General features: G+C 37.9%; 1 protein-coding gene across 1 annotated transcript in view; it reads left to right on the top strand.

Annotated features, from left to right (window-relative positions):
- The window catches only part of CMTM4 (CKLF like MARVEL transmembrane domain containing 4), a 35,555-nt gene extending 13,457 nt beyond the window's left edge, over positions 1 to 22,098 (top strand). Inside the window, exons 2-4 of the mRNA XM_083370460.1 lie at positions 3,766 to 3,942; positions 12,981 to 13,079; positions 14,351 to 22,098. Coding sequence (XP_083226586.1) covers positions 3,766 to 3,942; positions 12,981 to 13,079; positions 14,351 to 14,524 — 450 coding nt within the window. The 3' untranslated portion in view covers positions 14,525 to 22,098. The remainder of the gene's footprint in view (positions 1 to 3,765; positions 3,943 to 12,980; positions 13,080 to 14,350) is intronic.
- Positions 22,099 to 22,267: the final 169 nt, after the last annotated feature.

Here is a 22,267-nt window from a genome sequence, read left to right as displayed (position 1 = left end):
AGTTCATAACCCTGTGTATGTTATTCTATTCTCCAGTTTTAAGGGGTTGGACTAGAAGATCTCCAAGTTCCCTTCCAGTGCTGTTATTCTGTTCTGTTCTGTTCTGATCCTTCCAACTCTGTTATTCTGTATTTTTATTCTCATAAGAACACTGTGAGGTTCGTTGAACCCGCCCTGAGACACCCAGTGAGTTTCTGTGGCAGTTGGTGGACTTGATCATAAGTCTTCTTGGTCATAGTCCAGCACCATAATCATTAACCACAACAGTGTATATGAGACTAGTGAGCTTCCCATTCCCCTTCTGAGTGGTTGCAAGGAGGTGCTTGTTGTGTTTGGACTGGGAATACACAACCTAACCACATCCTCCAGATGTTTTTAATAGAACTGTCACCCTTTCTTGTCACTGCTGTCAAAGTTGGCAGGAATTGAAGTACAGAATAGTTAAAGAGGGTTCCAGTCCTGTTTCAAGGTCTCTGAGCTCAACCACCAATTCTTGAGCTGGCAGTAAAGTTTTCTAGCACAACATTTACTATCCTGACTACTAAACACTATTCAGCCTTAGTCACAAGTCTGGTGAGTGGTCTTAAAAGTTTCAGAATTGGATCTTCTGGAATGTGATTGGTGGATTCTCCTGGCTTTGTTTCCCAGTCATGGCGGTTGAGAAAAATAACCCCAGTCACTTTCTTTTTGACCTGGGCTGGATGGAGTGGGATGAGCAAGTGAGAGAGGTAGGCTGTTGAGTAAAACAAGGAGTGTTATTGGTCCATGGGATGGCAGTATCTACCCGACTAAGCCGAAGACAACATCAGTAAAGTGGGAAGTGACGACTCTTTGTCTAATAAGCTTCTAATCCTGCGGATCAAATACCTGGTGGGTTAGGGAGCTGAGGCCCACTTTGTGATAGCCAAGTTAAATCAGAATAACATATCTAAACCTGAGTACGAGAGAGAGATTTGACGTTAAGATTTTGTTAAAAAAAATAAAGGTAAAGGTTTCCCTTATCCCAGGGGTAGGCAACCTTGGCTCTTTCATGACTCATGGACTTCAACTCCCAGAATTCCTGAGCCAGCGTAGCTCAGCTTGGAAACCTCTCCCTTTTCCCTCAGCATGGCTGGCTCAGGAATTCTGGGAGTTGAAGTCCAAGAGTCATAAAAGAGCCAAGGTTGCCTACCCCCTGCCCTATCCAGTCCGACTCTAGGGAATGGTGCTTCTCTCTGTTTCTTAGCCGAGGGAGCCATTGTTGCCCGAAGACGTTTCTGTGGTCATGTGGCTGGCATGACTGTCTGCCAAGACACACGGAACACTCACCTTCCCACCGAAGTGGTACTTATTTATCTACTTGCATTTGCATGCTTTTGAACTGCTAGGTGGGCAGGTGCTGGAGCAGGGAACGGGAGCTCACCCTGTCATGTAGTGCTTGGGTCTCGACTGCCATCCTTCCAGTGACAAGCTTAGCGTCTTACCTTCCAGGTTTGGGGAATCCCAAAGACAATTTTCTTTGTTCCTCACCACCCCTGTATTAGAATGCATTATCAGCTTTAGCATATTGCAAGATAAAGTGGCTCCTTTAAAGCTTTTCCTCCAAGATCCCGAATATTCTGAAGCAGGGGAAAAAATACATATACTTATTTGTTGGTTTTTTTTCACAATCATGAGCAATTGAACCAATAAGTCTTTTTATGGGCCCCTTCAGATAAACAGGAAGTCCTTTTTTAAAAAAAAAGAGAAGCTGTCACGATGGAAGGGTGTTTTTTTAAAAAAAGGCTTTTATTGCCCAATTTATCAAGCAATAAAATGCAGCCAGCTAAATAAGGAAAATGTAATGGTAGCATTCTTTTTCCTTAAGAAAACTTCTGCTGAGGTTAAATTTAAACTTCAGTGCATTCTCTTCATTTTTCTCAGATGTTGGCAATAATACTTAGTTAAGATGATTCGCCAAAGTGGATCTGGTTCTGCTACAATTCGTTTTCTTTCTTTCTTGTTTTGGTGGCATGTGGGGCCAGTCTCAAAGCACGTCAGAAGTATGTGTTGCAGTGTCCTTTGCAAATAGGACAAAAATATTTGGGAAAAATCTCTTTTTGGCTGCTGTTCTTTGATCCTGTATAATTGTAAAAGAACTTATTGGCTCTTGAAAAACTGAAACAATTTGGGGGAAAGTTTGTAGCCAATCCCACATTTTATTGCGAACCACCAATTTTGTTTTCAACTTGGCTGGGAATGTTTCAGAAATAGATTCCCTTTTCTTGCATTGACCGATGCCTTGAGAATTAGCATGAGCAGGGGAAAACTGGGTAGAGGCTAAATTGGCCTCAACTTTGCTAGACTTTAGAAAGTCCCTGAAGATATAATTGTACCATTTTTACATATAATAATAATAATAATAATAATAATAATAATAATAATAATAATAATAACAACAACAACAACAACAACAACAACAACAACAACAATAATAATAATAATAATTTTATTTGACAGATTATTTGAGTCAGAAAAAGTCCAATAATTCTTGACTGTGAGTTGGTGAATTTATGTAAAGTTTCCGCTTTCCCCAGCAAAGCAGAATGAAAGCTAATGAGGTGTATGGGTTAGAAGACAAGAATTTACAACTTTTTCACCGGATTTGAATGAAACACTGATTTGTGGGGAAATGCAGGCAGAGTCCAGGAGGGCTAGTCGTATGTTGTTACAATAAACCCACCTTTTCAAAGTTCCATTTCATTGTTTTATTAGTCGTTTGTATTTATTTTAGTGTTTTTAAAGGGGACGTACGTATATTATCTATTATACTAAAGGGAGGCGTGATGGCAAAAGGTTTAGGAATGCCTGACTTGGAATGATTTTCTATTATACTTGCAGTATGAATATTGAAAGCTGTCCCATCCATCTTTTAGATCAAAGACAGTACTTGCTCCATAGGTTTTCTCTGAAAATAATAATAATAAAAAAGAAGCAATGGTTACACACAGTTACAAAAAGGACATTACGATATCTACATCCTCCTTAAATTTCATAAATGTGCAAGGTGTTTGGGATCTCCCGTAAGAAAACACATTTCACCAATATAATAATTAGTGCAAGCTCTTTGCATTGATTTATATTTGGAAGCATTTCATAGCTCCCGAGTAGTGGCCTTTAATAGATCTCCAACTCATAAAATTGTTTATCCAGTAAATTATGGATGAGTGTGTCTCAGATTGCCGAAGCAAACTAGCTTTGGTATAACTTGTGTTGAATTCTTTATACCAGTGGTTTCCAAAATTGGCAATTTTAACTCCCAGAATTCCCCAGCCAGCCATGGGGTGGGGAGTTGAAGTCTGCAACTCTTAAAAGTTGTCAGCTTTGGGGATCCCTGCTTTATATCAAGAATCTTACTGGGTATTGCACATTATATTGTGTAGTGGGTTCTGGAGAGTAGGAAGGATGCCAGGCCGATGAGTACAGTATAACAGCTCTTTATTGGGTAGAAGTGACCGTACTGGGGAATAGGGGTTACCTGCACTCTTTATATACCTGGCCAGTATCTGGCCAGGTACACAGCCAACCAATCAGACTGAACCTCTGTTTCCCGCCGAAACTGCTTCCCGCCAAAACAGTTACAGCTGAACTCCTCCTGGTGGTGACTCTTATACAAATGCTTTAGGTGTTCCTTTAAGCCTAATACATAACACATTAAGTATCCACTTCCCAATGAATGCTTCAGGATTATTTGTGACTATATATTCAGAATATTACAGTACTGTTTTCCTGTTTTTCACGTCTTAGGTTTTGGCTTTGATTTCCTTCATCTGCATAGAGACCATCATGGAATGTTCTCCTTGTGAAGGACTTTATTTTTTTGAATTTGTCAGCTGTAGCGCATCGGTAGTTACTGGAGTTCTATTGCTTATGTTCAGCCTAAATCTCCACTCAAGAATACCACAGATCAACTGGAACACTACAGTAAGTTCTCATCCAAACCTTTTACAAAAATAGCTGAATAAACATGTGAAATTTAGATTTTAAGCTCTGATTGCTTCATGCAGAAACTGTAGATCTTATTAGAGCAATATGCTAGGACTCTGTGCGCTAAGTAAAGAACACGTCCTGCTTTATATTCAGTGTGGATCCCCCACTGGTGCAACCTGTGTTATGAAATATTGTATGTTAAAGCATCTAAAGCTGAAATTGTGCCTGGCAGCATTTTCCCTCCCGCAAGTGCCAGGGTTTTCTTATCCTGCAACTTTTTAGTTGCTTGTGACTGTCACTTAATATTGACACTTATACTAGAATGCAAGACAATCTGTGTGAATTAGCTCTGTAAATCAATAATTATGGACAGATACAAATCTATAATCGAGCGACATTTTGGAAGTAGATTTTAACTCATTTTCTGCCTCGTCCTCTTGAAGGGGTAAGTTTGTAAACTTCTTTTAGTCTGATTTCTGTACCTAAAAAAATGGCCTGAAATGTACACTTAAGTTTCAGGAGATTTAACTTTACTGTATCATCCCCAAAATGTGTTTGTTTCCTTTACCTGTTCTCTCCCATGCTGACAAGTTGGAATGCACATTTTTATTAACTGGTAAGCCAGTAAATGGTTTTTCCCTCCAGTGTAGAATAAATGATACTCCCAATGTTGTAGCTGTGTCAAGAACTCTTGAAAAACAAAAATTATGTATTGCAATAATTGGTGTTGGCATGAAGTGTTCAGTGGCAGGGATTCCTAATCACAGCACTTGTATTTTGGAGTTTTTGATAATTAGTTATATATTTCAAGAAAGAAATGTGGAAAACTAATTTTTTATTTTATTTTATTTATTTTAATTCCATTTATATCCCGCCCTTCTCTGAAGACTCAGGGCGGCTTACAAACTTAGCAGTAGCCTTCATTCTATGTATATGCCTGCTTATTAGGGCTTTCACACACACCCCAAGCGGCATTATTACAAAGTCAGCTTAATTGCCCCCAGCATTTCCTACTGGGAATTGCATGCCTTTTAATTTTTTTTTAAATAGCTTCTAGAAGGTAAGCCTGCCAGTAACTCAGTTGTGGCATGCTAGAGTTAAGAATTATTGAGGAAATAAGCAGACAAGTCATTTTTCAGACTAACAGTGATATTTTCCCCTCTGGTAATGGGTTAAAAACCAACAGTGGAAATTCCTTTGTGTTGCTTAACAAATATAGCTCCACAGTGCAAGAATGTATGCAAATAATATCAAGGAATGTAACGGCCATCTGAAAGCGTTTTTATGATGAATTTATATTCGCTCACAAATACTTGTTTTAACCTATTGCAAATACCCAAAATATTTAGTCTTATTGCAATTGATTTAGAGCTCTTTTGTTCTCTGCCTTGTGGCTGGTTAGAATGGATCTGTTTCAAATTGGAAGTCATGAACGAAGGCTCCAGTTTCTGAGATTCTGATAAGCACAGATTTGGCTAAATGTTACCGTAGTTGGCGATTATTCAGCAGGGATAGTCAAAAGGGATGAAAAAAATTGTCCCATTCCACCTCAGAAATTGCTTTCGCGATGGTAGCAATTTGATAATTAGTGCAAACTATGTGTATGAATATCATAACCTGATGCTTGTTTTGCTCTCTGGATTTGTTTCTGGCAGACATTTCATTACCCAAACTAGGTAACATCAGCAGTACTAGAAAGAAATGGGGTTTGCTAGCATCTACTAGCAAATGATGTTGTTACCTGGTTTGGGTCATGAAACATCTGCAAGGAAACAAGCAAGCTCAGAGACCACCAAGGACTCCTCATTTCAACTCTGAGCTACAAATATTCTTATTGATGCTTCTTCTCTTCAAAGCCTTACAGTTTAAATAGGGCTCAAGAAAGACTAAAAGGCCAAACCTAATGATTGAGGAGGGATCCACAAGTTTTTGTGATACAGAAAGGGATCAGAGAAGTCATATCACTGCTTACAACTTTAAATTAATACCACTGTTGCCGTAAATTAATTTTGAGAGGTCTCAGAATGAGAACCTTGGTTTGGTAAGAGTGAGGCTGGTCTAGTCATGAAAAATAGATGGTGTGAAAACTGAAATAAAAGAAATAAACTGTTCCTTGCTGTAAGCCAAGAGGTGCATTTTTTTTTCTTTGAAGTAATTTTTTTTGGAGGGGATACTTTCATATTTTAAAGCATTCTAAAATTACAGAATCGACGGTTAACTCAGAATCTAGCTGTCAGACTTTGGGCCTGGCACCACTATCTATTTGCGCCCTCCATTAAAGAAGTAATCTTGGTGCTAGATAGGTGGTTTTATTGCAGACAGAAAAAAAGTTGTCTGTCTGTCTGTTTATCTATCTATCATCCATCTATCTATCTATCTATCTATCTATCTATCTATCTATCTATCTATCTATCTATTGCTGTTCTTTGCCTTGCCTTGCCTTGCCTTGCCTTGCCTAGCCTAGCCTAGCCTAGCCTAGCCTAGCCTAGAGTAGAGTAGAGTAGAGTAGAGTAGAGTAGAGTAGAGTAGAATAGAATAGAATAGAATAGAATAGAATAGAATAGAATAGAATAGAATAGAATAGAATAGAATAGAATAGAATAGAATAGAATAGAGCTGGAAGGGACCTTGGAGGTCTTCTAGTCCAGCCCCCCACTCAAGCAGGAGAGCCTATACCATCTCTGACAGGTGAATGTCCAGTCTCCTCTTAAAAATCTCCAGTGATGGAGCGCCCACGATTTCTGGAAGCAAGCTGTTCCACTTCTTGATTGTCCTCACTGTCAGGAAGTTTCTCCTTAATTCCAGGTTGCTTCTCTCTTTGATCAGTTTCCAATCATTGTTTCTCGTCCTTCCCTCTGGTGCTCTGGTGAACAACCTGCCCCCCTCTGCCTTGTGGCAGCCCATCAGATACTGGAACACTGCTATCATGTCTCCCCTATTTCCTCTTTTCTTTAGACTAGCCAAACCCAAGTTCCATAGCCATTCTTCGTGTGTTTCAGTCTCCAGGCCCCTGATCATCTTGAGAATGGAAGGCACCTACTACATAGCGATAGAGCGGTTCCGTCTGGTTTGATCAATGCCGACACTTTCCCTGCCTGTTTCACTTCTCATAGGTTCATGGATTGGGACAGGCCATCTCAGATGCAAAGGATATTGAAAGGGAGCAGTTGTCAGTTTTCCACAGCTAACCTCTTTATTACAATTGATTTACTGAACCCTTCTTTGCTTCCTTCAGTAGAAGTCTAGCTTTTCTGTAGGAGATTGTAAAGGATAGTTCTAAGTAGAAATTTCTGCCATTATATTCTGGTTTTGGCTAAATCTGCTTTCTCTTGGCTTGGGTCTAAGAAAAACACAAAACCCATAATTGCCTAGGATGCAAAATAAAAAATAAAACATCAGGCAATCTGTTGAGTTTTAAAATATTTTGTGAACTGCACAATCAGCTTAGTCCATCTCTTCTCCCAAACTACAAATGTTGTCATCTGACCTTTTCTCCTGAAAAATTAATTGTAGCAATGCTATCCTTTGAGTTTTTATCCTTTCCTATCCTTTGCATAATTAATATTGAGATAAATTATATGAATGCCCTTATAGCAAATGCTAAAGTCTCTCTCTCCCCCCTTCCCCTCCCCTGTGTGTGTGTGTGTGTGTGTGTGTGTGTGTGTGTGTGTTTGAAACCGGGTAACGAAATACCTTTTCTTTACATCTCCAAATTGCAAGGTTTGTGAAAGAGAAAATAGCTTGTTTTTCAGATTTCTCCTTTCCTTCATTTTGTGTGTGAAATAAGAACAGGACATTTTCTTTTTTTCACACATTTAGAAAAAGAACCCATTTTTTCTGCAATTTAAGCTGTTTAAGCATTTTGCGCATTTATGACTTGAAAGGCCAGTTAATGTTATGACTTTACAAGTTGGCAATACTTGGTATGAGAATGCAGCAAAGAGATGATAATTAAAACACAAATACATTAGAAAGAAAGAAAGAAAAAAAGATTTAAAAGGGAAGGCAAAGTAGTGTGCCAGAAGTGCTATTGTACCCAAGCAAAAGATGCTGCATGAAAAAAAAATCTCCATATGGAACATAAAGAAACTAACATATGTGCCAAATGGACTTCAAATATTGTCCTTGCCGGTTTCTCAAATAGCAAGCAAAGCAGTGGGATGGTAAAAGGTTGTTTTCAGGAAAAAAAATTCAAATTAGCTCATTTAGGAGCTACTGCCTATTGTAAGCTGGGTCTTCCCAACAAGCTCCATCAGATAAATTAAGACGCAACTTTTATGTGGGTCTAGGACAAGTTGCCTTGGCCAACTCACTGTGGCCAACTTACTGAGAGTTACACTAATATCGAAGAAATGGTGGAATAGAATCATTAAAAGGAAGGATGCAAAATGAAATGGGAATGGCAACAATTAAAATATTGTTTTAATTATTTTTAAATGATTACACTGAATTGTTGAGTTGTCCCGCGGCAGATTGGCCATGGCGAGTTGGCTGCAGCTAGTTGTCCCATTCTGCTTCTCTGCCGCCTAGGAATTGTAAGAGTTTCAGTGCCATTATATCTGGACAATGCCAGGTTGGAGAAAGCTGTGATCTAACTATAATCAAACAAGTTCCTTGATTTCAAATAAGCCATGTGATTGCCTTCCAAAATTTGCTTGTGAGTTTACTTGTCATGGTTCCGATAGATGAGACCAATTTAAAAGAACTTCAAGGCAAGAATTTCTTCCTTAAAGAACATTTTTATTTGGCTACAACATAACGGCATATACAAAGGTGAACCCAAGATTAAATTTGCCTCCCCTAGGTTACAAAGTTGCAAGTTACATTCCCCACCCCAAATTGCTGTCATAAATGGGGGGGGGGGCACTCCTCCCAGCTGCTCCAGTCCACCAAAATTAGATTATCTATCTAATCAGTTCTGGTTGGAAATCTCTGGATTTTATTTCCCCCAAACCCTAAAAATTGAAACTGGAAAAGAAGGTGGACTAAAAAAAGTGATCTTGGCATATTTCTGTAATTAACGTACACAATGAATTCCCACTATTCTTTTTTGGAACATCAGGTATATTAGCTAAGCGCTTGTCTATAACCTGTGAAATCTATGATGAAATTAGCTGAATGATGTGCATTTCTCTCTCTCTTTCTTTTTGAGTGTATTGGTTAGCCTACAAAGTATCTAACAAGCTTCTAAGAAGAACTAGTTCTAATTCTTTAGAATTATGATAAATGTGGACAATGTTATACCAATTATGCAGTTGGGAATTCAGTGAGCTTAAAATCATTTAAGCTTCATTGCTAAACAGGAAGTCTGTGAAACTGAATTGCAGAAGTTACTGAATGATTTGTTGCTTCAGGAATGAATCATACTTTAAAAGAGTCCCCAGGACATACAGAAATGTCCCTTTATGCTGAAACTATGTCACACAAACAAAATTAGCATTTTACAGAGATCCTGCAACATGTAATACAGTAAGAGACATGTGGCAGGCATACAGATAGTTTTCTAGATTCGACAGAGTTAGCAATCTATTTATATATCAGTAGCTAAGTTATTAAAATATTCTTGTGGCTGGAAGAATGTTTCGTGGGTTTGGTAGTATTGGAATCAAAGAAAAGAGGAAATTGCCCTTGTTTTATTAAGTAATTCTTTTTCTTCACTATAATGCAGCAATGATAGGGGTGTATAATGTGTATTTTTTTTTTATTGAAAAGTTTTAAAATACAATTTTCCTTTAAAAAAACCCCCCTTCCCCCTCCCTCCTCCCCCCCTACCTCCCCCCCTCCCTCCCTCCCTCCTCCCCCCCTACCTCCCCCCCTCCCCCCCCCACTTCCCAGAGCTGAATACAAGGTATATATATAAAAAGAAAAAAAGAAAGGCAAACATAAGCAACCATGTACTAACAACTATAAATTCTAAAATCCATCACTCTCTAGCTTATATAGGATAAAACAAACCTTAGCAATATTAAATATATATAAGAAACTAAAATAACAAAGAAACACTTTCTAGCTTATATAGAATAAAACAAACCTTAATAATATTAAATATACATTAAAAACAAGAAAGAAAACCCCAAAATAGGAAGAGAGAAAAAAAAACAGAAAAAAAAGGGAAAAAAGAATTATTCAAATACTATATAATACTTCTCAACCCTATACTTGTCCTAAATAGACTCCATCCATTTTATCCATTCCATGATATAACGTTCTTGCAACCAAATCAGAAAACTTTAAAGTCCACTCTTCTGTAATCGGCCGTTCCTCTTCCAGTACCACATCTATAATTGTTCCAAACAATAAAAAAGATTGCGAACAAAACTTTAACCTCCATTTGGAATAATCCCCAAAAAAAAACTCACCCTTTCCACAAAACCACCACATATAGAAAATATATTGCATCTACACCCAAATCTTTTCCCACCTCCCATACTTGACTATGAATACGTCGTAGAAATTCCATAGACTTCTGCAAATCCTGCTATTTTCTCTTCTTAGATCGTTTTGCAGCAGCACGCGTCACCCTCTGCTCTATAGAATCATCCGACGAAGTTATATCTTGATCTCCTCCAACACCGTTGTCTTCTATCTGACCACCTTCGACCTCTTGATGCACTCCTTCTCCAGATCCCTTTTCAGCTTCCAGAAGTGTTAATGGCGTTGCATTTAAAACATTATTATAGAAATCACGCGCTTGCATCACAGTAACCAGACGGTACCTTTTACCTTCATGCGTCACCATCAACCCAACTGGGATCTCCCATCTAAACCTTATATCTCGTTGCTTGAGCTCTTGCACAAGAAATGTAAAATCCTTCCTTCTCCTTAAAATCTTTGGAGGAATTTCTTTTAAGACCAAAACTTCTTGATTAGCAATCACAACTTTAGTATCATAAGCAGCTCGTATAACTTCATCTCTAGTTTCCCTCTTTGCAAAATATACCACCACATCTCTAGGCAACTTTCTCTGTCTAGCAATCCATGAATTCACACGAAACACTTTATCCATGCCTCCTTTTATTTCAGATGCTGGCTGTTTCAATACTACTTCGAAAGCCTCAGAAACCAGCTGCTTTAGATCTTCCTTGGTATTCTCCTTTAAGCCTCTAACTCTAATGGCAAACTGCATCTGGTAATATTGAGCAAGACTCAGTTCCTTTTCCACTTTTTCTTCATTCTCCAATACTTTTGCTTCTAATATAGCATTCTTTTGAGTCAAATCTTCTAGCTTTTCCTCCAATTCTTCCACACAACGAGCCACTTTATACACTGAAGACAAGATGTCTGCCTTCATCACTCTGAATTTCTGTTCCATCCTCTCCTCCATTCTCTCCTCCAATTTCTCCAATTTCTCCTCCATCTGTACAAATCTATCATTAATTGATTCCAAAATTACCTGGGTGTGTTTTTCAAGAGCATCTTGTAAGTCCTTTGATGTCAATACATCAGGAGGATGCAGCGCCTGCAGTAATGATTGCTGCACAGGAGAAGTTCCAGCACTCCGAAGAGTTTTAGGGGGTGGTTTAGCCGCCATCTTTTACCAAATATGACGCACTTTCACTTCAGATTTATAATCCAAAAAAGTCCATCAAGCTGGAGAGTAAAATATAATAGTCCTCTTCACCTTTTCCTCTTGTATCGCTCTGCCTGCTCCTTTAATCCATAGTCATTCCTTCAGGCAGGGGTGGTCGCAGACGCCTGGCTCTGCTCCAAGAATCAGGAGCAGAGGCGCCGGCCAGCTGGGAGCAGCCCAGGCTACGGGGGAGCTCAATCCTTCAGCCGCCCAAGCCATAAGCTCAGGCGGCCCTGGAGAACTCTACCCCTACCTGGGAGCTCGCCCCCTCCTCTTCTCCCGAGGAGGGGGCTTCAAATTCGCCCGAACAGCTGATCGGCGCTGTTTCGGGCGAAAAAACAACAGCTGAGCCGCGGGCAGCCCGGGAAGGCTGTCTCCGTCGCTGCGGAGCCACCGGAAGTCCTATAATGTGTATTTTTCTGTGGAGTGGCAATTTGACATAAAGTAATTGCAAACAGTTCTGCTTGATCATCAGAGCACTATACAAAAGTGGATGGAAGCATGGAGTAGCTATAGATATTTCTGAGCATATTAATCCTAATAGTATACCTCCAGGATTTAATCTACCCCGACACATATGGGTGACATACAATAGAATTAGAACGACTCATGGGGTGTGTGCCGATTCTCTGTATAAATGGGGAAAGACACCTTCAGCACAATGCGATTGCGGGGCTCCCTGACAGACTATCCAACATATACTGAGGGAATGCACTAATAGAAGATACCCAGGAGATTTTAAGGACTTCCTCTGCGTAACAACGGCAGCTACTGACTGGATCTCCAAACTCGACATTAAACTCTGAAATGTTATTTCTGTTTTCCTCTTAGGTTTTATAATTGCTTCTTTTTTTAAAAAAATTGTTTTAACAAGTTCTAACTTGTAACTATGAAGTCCTTTTAATTCTGTGTGTGACCAGCCATACGCTAAATAAATAAGTCCTGCTTGATCAACTCAGTTGATGTTATGACAGGCACAGACTTCGACTAATAGTTAGGACTGCAGAAAAAACAGTTGCAACTAGCCTGCCTTCCATTGAGGACCTGTATACTGCAAGGGTCAGAAAGAGGGCTGAGAAAATATCTACAGACCCCTCACATCCTGGACATAAATTGTTTCAACTCCTTCCCTCAGGATGCTGGGCATTGTAGGGCATTGGGTACCAAAGCAACTAGACTCAAAGACAGGTTTTTTCCCTTGTGCCATGACGAATTACCACAGTATTGTCTTATGTCTAAGAATATTTACCCACATAGTATAGCTGTATTACTATCATCTTTCTCATCTGTTCCACTACCTTATGCTATTGGTATCCTATGTTTATATTACTTTGTTGTTGTATGTTCACTGAGAGCTTATGCACCGGAGACAAATTCCTTGTGTGTCCAATCGACCTTGGCCAATAAAGAATATTCCATTCTAATATTCTAAGATGTAATATCTATAATTTTGCTTTTATAGGATTTGGTCTATACTGGAATCTGCACTTTCTTCTTCTTCATTGCGTCGATAGTACTTGCAGCTTTAAACCATAAAAAAGGTGCAGAAATTGCAGCTGTGGTAAGAAAACATTGATTCGTTTTCATTCCCTTTTTGAAAAGATGAAATATTTGTCTCTTCGCTCCATACACTTTCAACAGCAAACTGCCATCCAGATTAATTCATGCTGGGTCTCCTATTCTGATTGATGGGTTGCTGTTTAGAATTTCAATTCAGGGTGTTTTAATACTAATCTCTCTCTTGTCATATAGGATTCAGCCTAAAGATAACCAATTTTGTTTGAAGTCAAAACCTCAAGAAGCAAAATGGGTTGTTGTCTTTCTGTTGGCTGTTACAATCGTGTCAGTGCCAATGTATTTGGCCGTTTTAGATTATTGATATATAAAGGACCCATCTCATTTGGCTTTATTTTAAACGTACTGCTTAATGACTAAGATTTTAAAACTGCCATAAAGTGAAAATCATGGCAAGCTTTTTTCTGATTAGATCAGGGGTTTGCAGCCTTGCGTGTGCGTGGGCATGTGTGTGTGTAAGACTGCACTTTGCCTTTGAGTGATACGCCAGATACTACACTGTTGAAAGTTAATAATCACTTTCCATGTATTTAATCATTGTTCCTTTGTGGTACATATTAAAGAGCTTGATCCAGCAACAATCCTTGAAGGGGCTTCAGGAAGAGGCTGCAAACCAACATTTTGTTAAACCCTCACGTGGTACTTTAGTTAATGAGAAATTCTGTTTCGCAAAAGAATTTTGCAGTGTTACGGTATAAGCTAATTGGCTTCTTTCTGAATTATAATTCCATAATTTTTGCTTGCAAAATTCTGGGACTTATATCTTAAAAATCTAGAGGACATGAAACTTTAGTGGAAAATAAATAATACGTATCATCATATGTTTCAGTTAGTTAAAGTTTTTTTTTAAAGATGGAATTGAGTTTTAGCTCAAAAACAACATGGATGGATAAATGGCTATCCTGCAGGATTACTTGAAAATGTTTGGAATATGTGGATGGTATATTTTCACATGCCTGTTAATTTCCTATTAAAGAAGCCAATAGAATAAAAAAAACCACGCCCAATATACAATTAAGTATTCACTCAACTGAAAGTGCAGATTTACTATCTCTGGTTTGTGTTTCAAGGAGTTTTATGAAGCGTTATCTGTGTGATAAAATTATAATTTGTCCTTCAAACAGGACACCAGTATTAAAGGCAGTAAAAAGCAGCTGCTTATTTATCTGAATACAGGAACAGCACACACATAATTCATATTTTATTAAGTGTTAACTGCTATTTCTTCAAACAATTGTTCTCTTTCTTTTTTTTTAGATATTTGGTTTTTTGGCAACTGCAGTCTATGCTGTGAATTCATTTTTAGCAGTTAAAAATTGGAGAAACACCAATAGACAGCAAAACACGCGACAGACCAGTGACTATATACGTGCTCGGACAGAATCCAGAGAAGTAGATAACCGTCCAGAGATTCAACGTCTGGATGGGTGAAAACGGGAATTTGCTGAAAAAGATTTTTTAAAAAGCCCGTGGACATTTTTTTTTAAAGAAAAGAAGATGCTGATGATAGTTTTTACAGTCAATAAAGGAGAATGTGATGGCCAAGAGCATGTACAAAGAGAAGGAGGTGGATTAAGAAGTAATTATATGAAGCCTATAATGACAATTGCATATATTTTTTTGCCCATAAATAATGGAGAATGGGAATACAACAGAGTGGAGAAAGCGATGCATATTTCTAACATCCAGACAAGTAGAATTAATGCTAGCAATAGATTGTATTTTTTGAAACATAATTTTGATGTTCGACATCATGCACTGAGATGAAAGATAGCAAGAATATAAATTGGGTATTGGATTATGAAACTGCTACATACATTTTCCAACAAGTTTGCCAGGTTACTTTTTGATCTCGCGCTCCTACAGTTTCGCTGTGTCTCTGCAACAAGCAGCTAGCTATATTAGACTTTTAGCTGGTGGATCAGGTAATATTAACTAATGTTTTTGACTACGAAGAAAAGACCAAGCACACTCCCATTTGTGGTTACAATTTAGGTACGACCTGATATTCAATTCTATCATCTGTTACATTCATTCTCTTTTTTTACTTTGAAAGAATCACAAAGTAGACACTGCGGTTGTTTATCTAAATGTGTAGAGTAGACAGTGATACTCCCCCCCCACCCCTTTTATGTTCAGCTACAGGAAAATCTTATTGTGGTCAGGGTTTAAGAACATTTGTTTTGTGTCCACGGATTGCTATGTTTCTAAAATGATATAATGCCCTGAGAACTTCATTGGTTTGGCTGCTAATTTTAATTGTCCAAATTTGGGAGAAATATATTTCTAAGTTAAGCTGTTATTGTAATGAGATGTGGGAAAAACTTTGGGAGCCGATTGAACAGCTGCTTTCCAGGGAACAGTCACATAAGAGATAGCAGAGTTGGAAGCTGGATAATGGATGGTCAAGAAGCTCAGAAGAGACCCACCCTGGATCTGTTAGGTTCTGTTAAAAAAAGAATTAGAATCTGGTTGTGATTCCTGTCTGGTCTACCTGGCAAGGCTGGTAAGGCACTTAAATGATAACTTTCCGGGTGTCAGATCAGGCACGTTTGAAGTATGTCTTATTTTGGCCAGTGAACATAGCCAGTTCTATAGTTTGTTTAATTTGTATGCCATTCATACAATATAGTAACTCCAATTTTCCTTCCATCTTTCTCGAAAAGGGAAAATAATGCATTCTGTGAGTCAGGAATGTAGAACCAGCGGTTCGATTTGTGTCTCTTGTATCCATTGTGTAACGGCAATCACAAGATTAGTGCAGTATACTTTGTAAACCAATAGGATTTGACACCCATTTGTCTGAAATATTTCCTTAAGGGTGACATATGTCAGCCTTCTCCAATCTGATGCTTTCCAGGTGATTTGAACTTATCATCCCTGATACCTGGCTGTACAGGTAGTCCTTGACATTTCTATTGCCAAGCAAGGCAGATGTTATGTGAGTTTTGCCCCTTTTACGTGGTTGTTAAGTCAGTCTGGTTTCTCCATGGACTTTGCTTGTCAGGAGGTCACATACGGTAATCACCTGATCCCCAGTCTCTTCAACCGTCATAAAAATACATGCCAATTGTTGAGTGTCTGAATTATGATCACATGACCATGGGCCGTAAGTGGGGAAAAAGGATGATTAATCACTTTTATCAGTGTCGTTGTAACACCAGATGGTCATGAAGTCAAGGACTACCTGTATATATTCAGCTGAATGTGAATTTGTGCTTTCAAGTGATTAAGGCCAAGTTAATTAAATAAAAAAATGCAAGTATGGTTTGACTTGAAAATGGATTATTATTTTTTCCTAAAAAGAGGTGGTTTAATTCATGATATCCTTTGTTTACACGAAATGAAAGCAGACTGGCCAACATTAGGATGCTTTGGCTGTAAACTAAACCTCCTGCCACTTTTGTGACTATAGTGAAGCTTTGTTTTTAAGTAAATCTTTGGGGAAAGATACAATATGAGATTAAAAAGGACAGGATTTTAAGAGCCATGTGCATAATTCCAGATGTTTCAAGGAAATCCTTGGTACTGATTCAAGCTGAATTTAAAACTACTTTTGAAAGAGAAGAGCTCAAAGCAGCTTGAATTATGACCTGCTGGTGGAGCAATTGCTATTCCAAAAAGTTAGCAAAACATGTGATGCTGTATAGCAATTTCATTTTTTTTTTCTGTCAGTAGATGATAAGTAAAATAAATAATGGTGGGAAAATGCAGGAAGGTTTCACTGCAAAAATATCCCCTAGATTCCCCTTTGGTCCTGTCACTAAACTTCTGTACTGTAAATGAGCTTTATATGACAGAAAACGGCAGGTACTTACACAAGGAGGATATGTACTTAAAAGCCTTTAGAATTCATCTTAGTTCAGCTCAATTACTTAGGGAGTAAACAGATTTTGCTCTTGCTCTTTGGTTCTGCCACTAAATATATGAGGGTTGTATGAAAAGTAATGCCTCTACCTTAATGCCTCTCCACCAAGGTGGGCTTGGTCAGGAAACAGATACCACAAGAAATGCTAGAATTCTATTTTTTTATTTTTTATTAGATTTCTATACCGCCCTATTCCCGAAGGACTCACTGATAGAAGCTACAGGAACACAAACTTGAACGCTTGATGGAATTTCCCCTTCCTTTCCTCTTAAAGAAAATCAAAGCAGGGCAATTTTTAAATTTCTTTCCCACTGTTTATTGTTTTCCTAAACTCTTACTAACAGTCACTCCATACCTTTCCAATGTAATCTCTGTGCTCTTCTACACTTTGTGATGATGCTCTGTAGTGAGGCTTAGTTTTTGGGTGACAACAATGATCCTAGTTTTCGTCATCAGTGCTGTGAAGAAATCCTTTCTCGTGGTGTGACAAACAAATTTCAAGTTTTGAAGATTTCATTTCTGCCGTCATTCTGCAAGAAGCCCACAGGAGAACATCCGTAAAGTGACCCACCATCCTCTGGTTGACAGCCGTTTCACTTTGATCTGCTGATTGTTCTTAATCGGTTCATCAACCGATTATGTGAACTCTTGCTATCACAAATTGTGCACTTCAGTTTTGCTCATACAAATCAGCTCTTCCCAATTCATCTTCTTTGCATTTATGACTTCACTTTTTTTTTGGGCTCAGTAACTAACAGGACCAGGGTCAACATAGTCATCACCGTTAACAACTTTCATTTGGCAGTGAATTTTTGTTGTGGGACGCCACAGGCAGTCAAAAATTCAATCAGTACGTTGCCTAAAGAGCACATGAACTCCTACTGCAAGGTTCCATTTCACAAACAATAACAAGACGGGTTTTTTTTCCTCTCTCCGTAATTTTCTACCAATTGAAGTGGAAAAACAGATGGTAAACAATATGTTTATAATATGCAGGCAGTTTACATATACTGCTGAAGGCATTACTTTTCATTCAAGACTTGTAATTAAAGTAGGAACCCACTCCGTAAGATGCATTGCAGCTGTGGTTGGGAATATGAATACTGTATGCTACAATAACAAATTCGGGGAAGAAGTAATGTTTGCATATCCTAGTGTAGTAGATGTCATTTTATATTTCCGTGGGATCAGTCATTCAGCTAAAATGGTCAGTATTAACATTAGGAATGTACCCGATCAGAGCTTTGCTGATGTCAAAACAAGCAACCTAATCTTGTTGGTTTTCTAAAAGCTCCTGATGACTAAACACATTAATATATCACATTTTGGATGAATGTTGGAAATTATTTACCTAGCCTAAGTCTCTCCGGTAATATCAAGTCATGTTTATAAAAATATGATTAAAGTAATGTTCTGGAAGGATGGCTACATACTTTTTAGCAATGACTAGGACTTGGTTGTCTCTTTTCCATTTTAAGAATACGTGGTTTTTAGCTAGGAAAAAAAAATGATTCGCGTAGGACTCTTTTAATGAGACATTCTATTTTTATGACAGAACATTGCATTTTTGGTGTTAATTACCTATGCTTTTCATGGAAAAAGGTGCTCAGTGTATTCGAACGTCCGTGGTCAGGTTTTATTTTGTAGTTCATTGTGAAGATGTAAGGACCCAATAGAACATCTAGATCGTTATAGTTGCGGCTTGCGGTATTTAGCTAAGGCTTGTCTTTACAGCCATGCTAATAACCCATAGATGAAAGCTAAGAAGCTGAAGTGAAACCTATTCCTATCCCTCCGCTTGACAGCTGTGATTGATTTTGGAAAAATCAGTTCACTTTCTGTAGTTAATTTAATTCAGATGGCTCTTGAGCCCCAGAAATAAACAGATGGAAAGGAATAATGTTTTTTTTAAAAAACCACTATTTGTAATATTTCTAGTAAACTAATGTTTTGAAGTTTGTCTTGCCTTATTTACAATATTGATTTGATGCTAGGAGGAGTGCAAACAAAAACAGAATCCCTATGTTTCCCTTGACTAGAAAATGATTTCCCTTATTAATCTGTTTGGCCCTATGCATAAGATAGGAGTGGGCAGTTCTGCCAGCAAATCATTCATTCATTTTTCTTAAGGTTCAGTCGCTTCTCAAAGTCTTCTCTCCAAATTGAGGACCGTTAGGATGCATTGAGAATGATCCCGCAACGTTCAGCTAGCGTGCCCAAGAAAAACCACAAGGTAGGGAAAACTGGTGTAGCTACTTGAGTGAGTTCGGTGGTGCTTAATTTGGGATAAAATCAGATAAAAGCATCTACAGTAAGAGGGCGAAACGTCCATGAAGATTCTCAATCATCACATGTTGCTTCTTCTCCAAGACGCTTCCACAGTTCCATTAATTCAATCCTTTCTATCAGTTCTATCCAGTCCTTCTGTTCCCCACCATTCGGTCAGAACCGAAGAAGCTTCTTGGAGGAGAATGTTTTCAAGGAAAAAAGAAAGTCCAGTTGCCTTTTGAAAAGCACCTTTGGGATATCTAAGACGGCATTGTGAGTTCTAGCTTATTCCTGGCTATCAAGAAGTCTTTTGTTGTGGCGTAGAATAACCCTAAGGAAAAATACTTTAAACAGAGCCTGGCGTAGAGGTAAAATAACTCAGACTGTACGTCTTTTACAGTACTGTACATTACGTATTATCTCCGTCCACTTCATATTTGGGACTGGAATATATATATTTATGGGTGCTCCTGGACCTCTATGCATTGTTGTTAGAGCACTTTGAGATGAAAAAGAATAACTTGTGTTAGGAAGTGAGCATCTTGATTCGGACATCTGTTTTAGTGACTCTGCTAATCCCATACATTAATCAACCTAGAATGAAAGATGCACTTAAATTGTCTTATGTGGATACTTCTCTTCTGCATTATTGTGGATGGAACCTATTTGTATATATTGAGGTTTATGAAATTGAGATATAATACAATAATGAGATAGTAAACTGTATATTTATTGTTCTTTGTATTGTCCCAGTTTGGCTAGGGTGCCTTTGTACGAATCTCATTTGTGTGTGAATGGCATTAACCCTTTTCAGAGATCCTTGCTACAAACGCTATTTTTATAATCACAAATTGCTAAACACACTTTTATTTTTAGTTCTACTGAACACCAGCCTTAATGGATTCCTCTTCCTTCTTTTTAAAAGGCTCTGCTTTCCTGGCAGAAGTTGAAAAATACATTTGCCTTGCTTATGGGCAAACTCTAATGTGTTTAACCTGCAATGTAAGCCTTTTGGTACGTGTAGAGAATGTGTATAAAAATAGGGATTTTGGTTGACAGGGACCAAGTTGAAACAAGTAGCACAGATGCAGTTGTCAATTCCTTTTCCTTAATTTAAAATGCTTTCAAATATATACCAAATTGCACTTGATTTTTTGGGGAGGATTCTATTGTTTCAATACCCACTCCAAGGCAATGGCACTGTGTTTTTTTTTTTCCAGAAATCAAACTTTGTAACCAAAAATATTACCTAAGTAAGATTTTCAATGAGCTAATACTTTGGTTAAAGACAATGACTTCAATTTGATCTTTTCCTTCTGGTGTTAAAACTTGTATTTAAAGTATCATGTCTAAAGTTGTTAGATATTATGAAATGAACATTCCTACTAAGAAAGAGTTAGAAAAGCTTGATTATATAGCATGAAATATTATTGAAGTATAGTCCCATCGACTTAAATTTTTTAAAAAAAACAACCCAACTATTTCAAACGTATGCTTACAGTTACCATACTAGCAGTTTGTAAAAAAAAAAAAATTCCAAGAAATTGTGTAATGCTGTAGTTACGGTGAATATAATTAGATCTAAAGTTGAATATGGTTTCAGTTACAAACCTGGTGCTGGTGAGCTGAATCAGCTTTTTACACCAAGGACTTCCAATGTGGCTTACATTGCATCCGATAGAATAGGTTGTTTTCAAAGTTTTATCTTGCAGAAAATCACACCATCTGTTCTGAAAGAAAATCTACTTTCAAGATCACGTGGTCAGCGCATAATTTTCCATCTGAATCCTTTGCTTTGCTGTCTAGATTGATATCCCATTCTGAGCACTGCAGTTTGGGAAACATTTTCCAATACGGTCAACGGAGACTTGATCAGAATATCATTTCAGTGGCCTGGGACTACATTGTTTGACCAACAGAAGGTTGCGTGCCTTCTGTTACTACAAATGGTTCAGAAACTGCTATCAAGCAGTTTCAAGAATACATGAATAAATCTGGTGATCTTGCACCTGCATACTCTAAATATTGATAGTTGGGTTGGCCGATTCAGGAATTTGGTAGTTGTAATTTAGAACATAGCAACATCAGCATAGTAAACGTGGGTGGAAAACAGTGCAGTCTGTAGTAACCCATTAGTTCAGTGTTTATCAACTTCAGCAACTTGAGGAACTCTGGGAGTTGAAGTCCACACATCTTAAAAGTTGCTGAGGTTGAAAAACATTGTCATTCCAGAGCAAAAGTTAACCATATTCCACAAAGTTCCTGGGGTTTCAGACAATCTGTACGGCCTTTTGCTTTAGTACTAGGAAAAAACACTTGAGTGCAGAAAACGTTTCTTCCTGCATAAAAATATTCTCTGACATTCCATATGAGGATTTGTGTTGTGTGAATAAGATGTTTAACCATTCCAAAGTTTCATGAAGACAAATAGCATTGATATGCCATGCACTTTTAATTTCCAATATTATTCTACATCTATAAACTTCAGGATGAAGGATTGTAATGATTTTTACTTAACTGAAGGCAATCACCAAATTGCTGCTTGGTCAGTTCGTTTTTAAATTTATTCCTATGTGGTGTATTTTATCAGTTTTTGCTTTGTATATTGGCATGGTTTATTCTGGGTAATGTAAAATTTGAGTATTTTTCTGCCTTTTGACTTATACTATTTTTAACCTTTTGGGGGGATACACCAGGATATCGGATTCTATAAAATTCTCATGGTATTTGTCTACTTTCATTGTGTGTTTTTTAAAAACCTGTATTTTTGTATGTAGGAAAAAAAATCATAAGCTTTCTGAGTACTAATCTCATATGGAATCATTGTAAAGGATTTAATAAATGGGTAGGAATAAAACTCTTCACTTGTTGACTGTTTGTGCCTTGGGTAACTTATACCTAATTGTTTAATTCCATCTAGAAAACCTGTTCGATATTTCTAAGGAGAGTTTGAATTAGTTGGCCAAAGAATCTTAATATACTTGACTGTATATGTTCAGATAACCAGGAAAAGCTCTTATACTACAGGTAGTCCTTGA

This window comes from Vipera ursinii (genome assembly GCF_947247035.1).
Source record: "Vipera ursinii genome assembly, chromosome: 10".
NCBI classification, from domain to species: Eukaryota; Metazoa; Chordata; class Lepidosauria; order Squamata; family Viperidae; genus Vipera; species Vipera ursinii.
The sequence above is the reverse complement of the archived record's forward strand: the minus strand, read 5'-3'. Positions and strand labels throughout refer to the sequence as shown.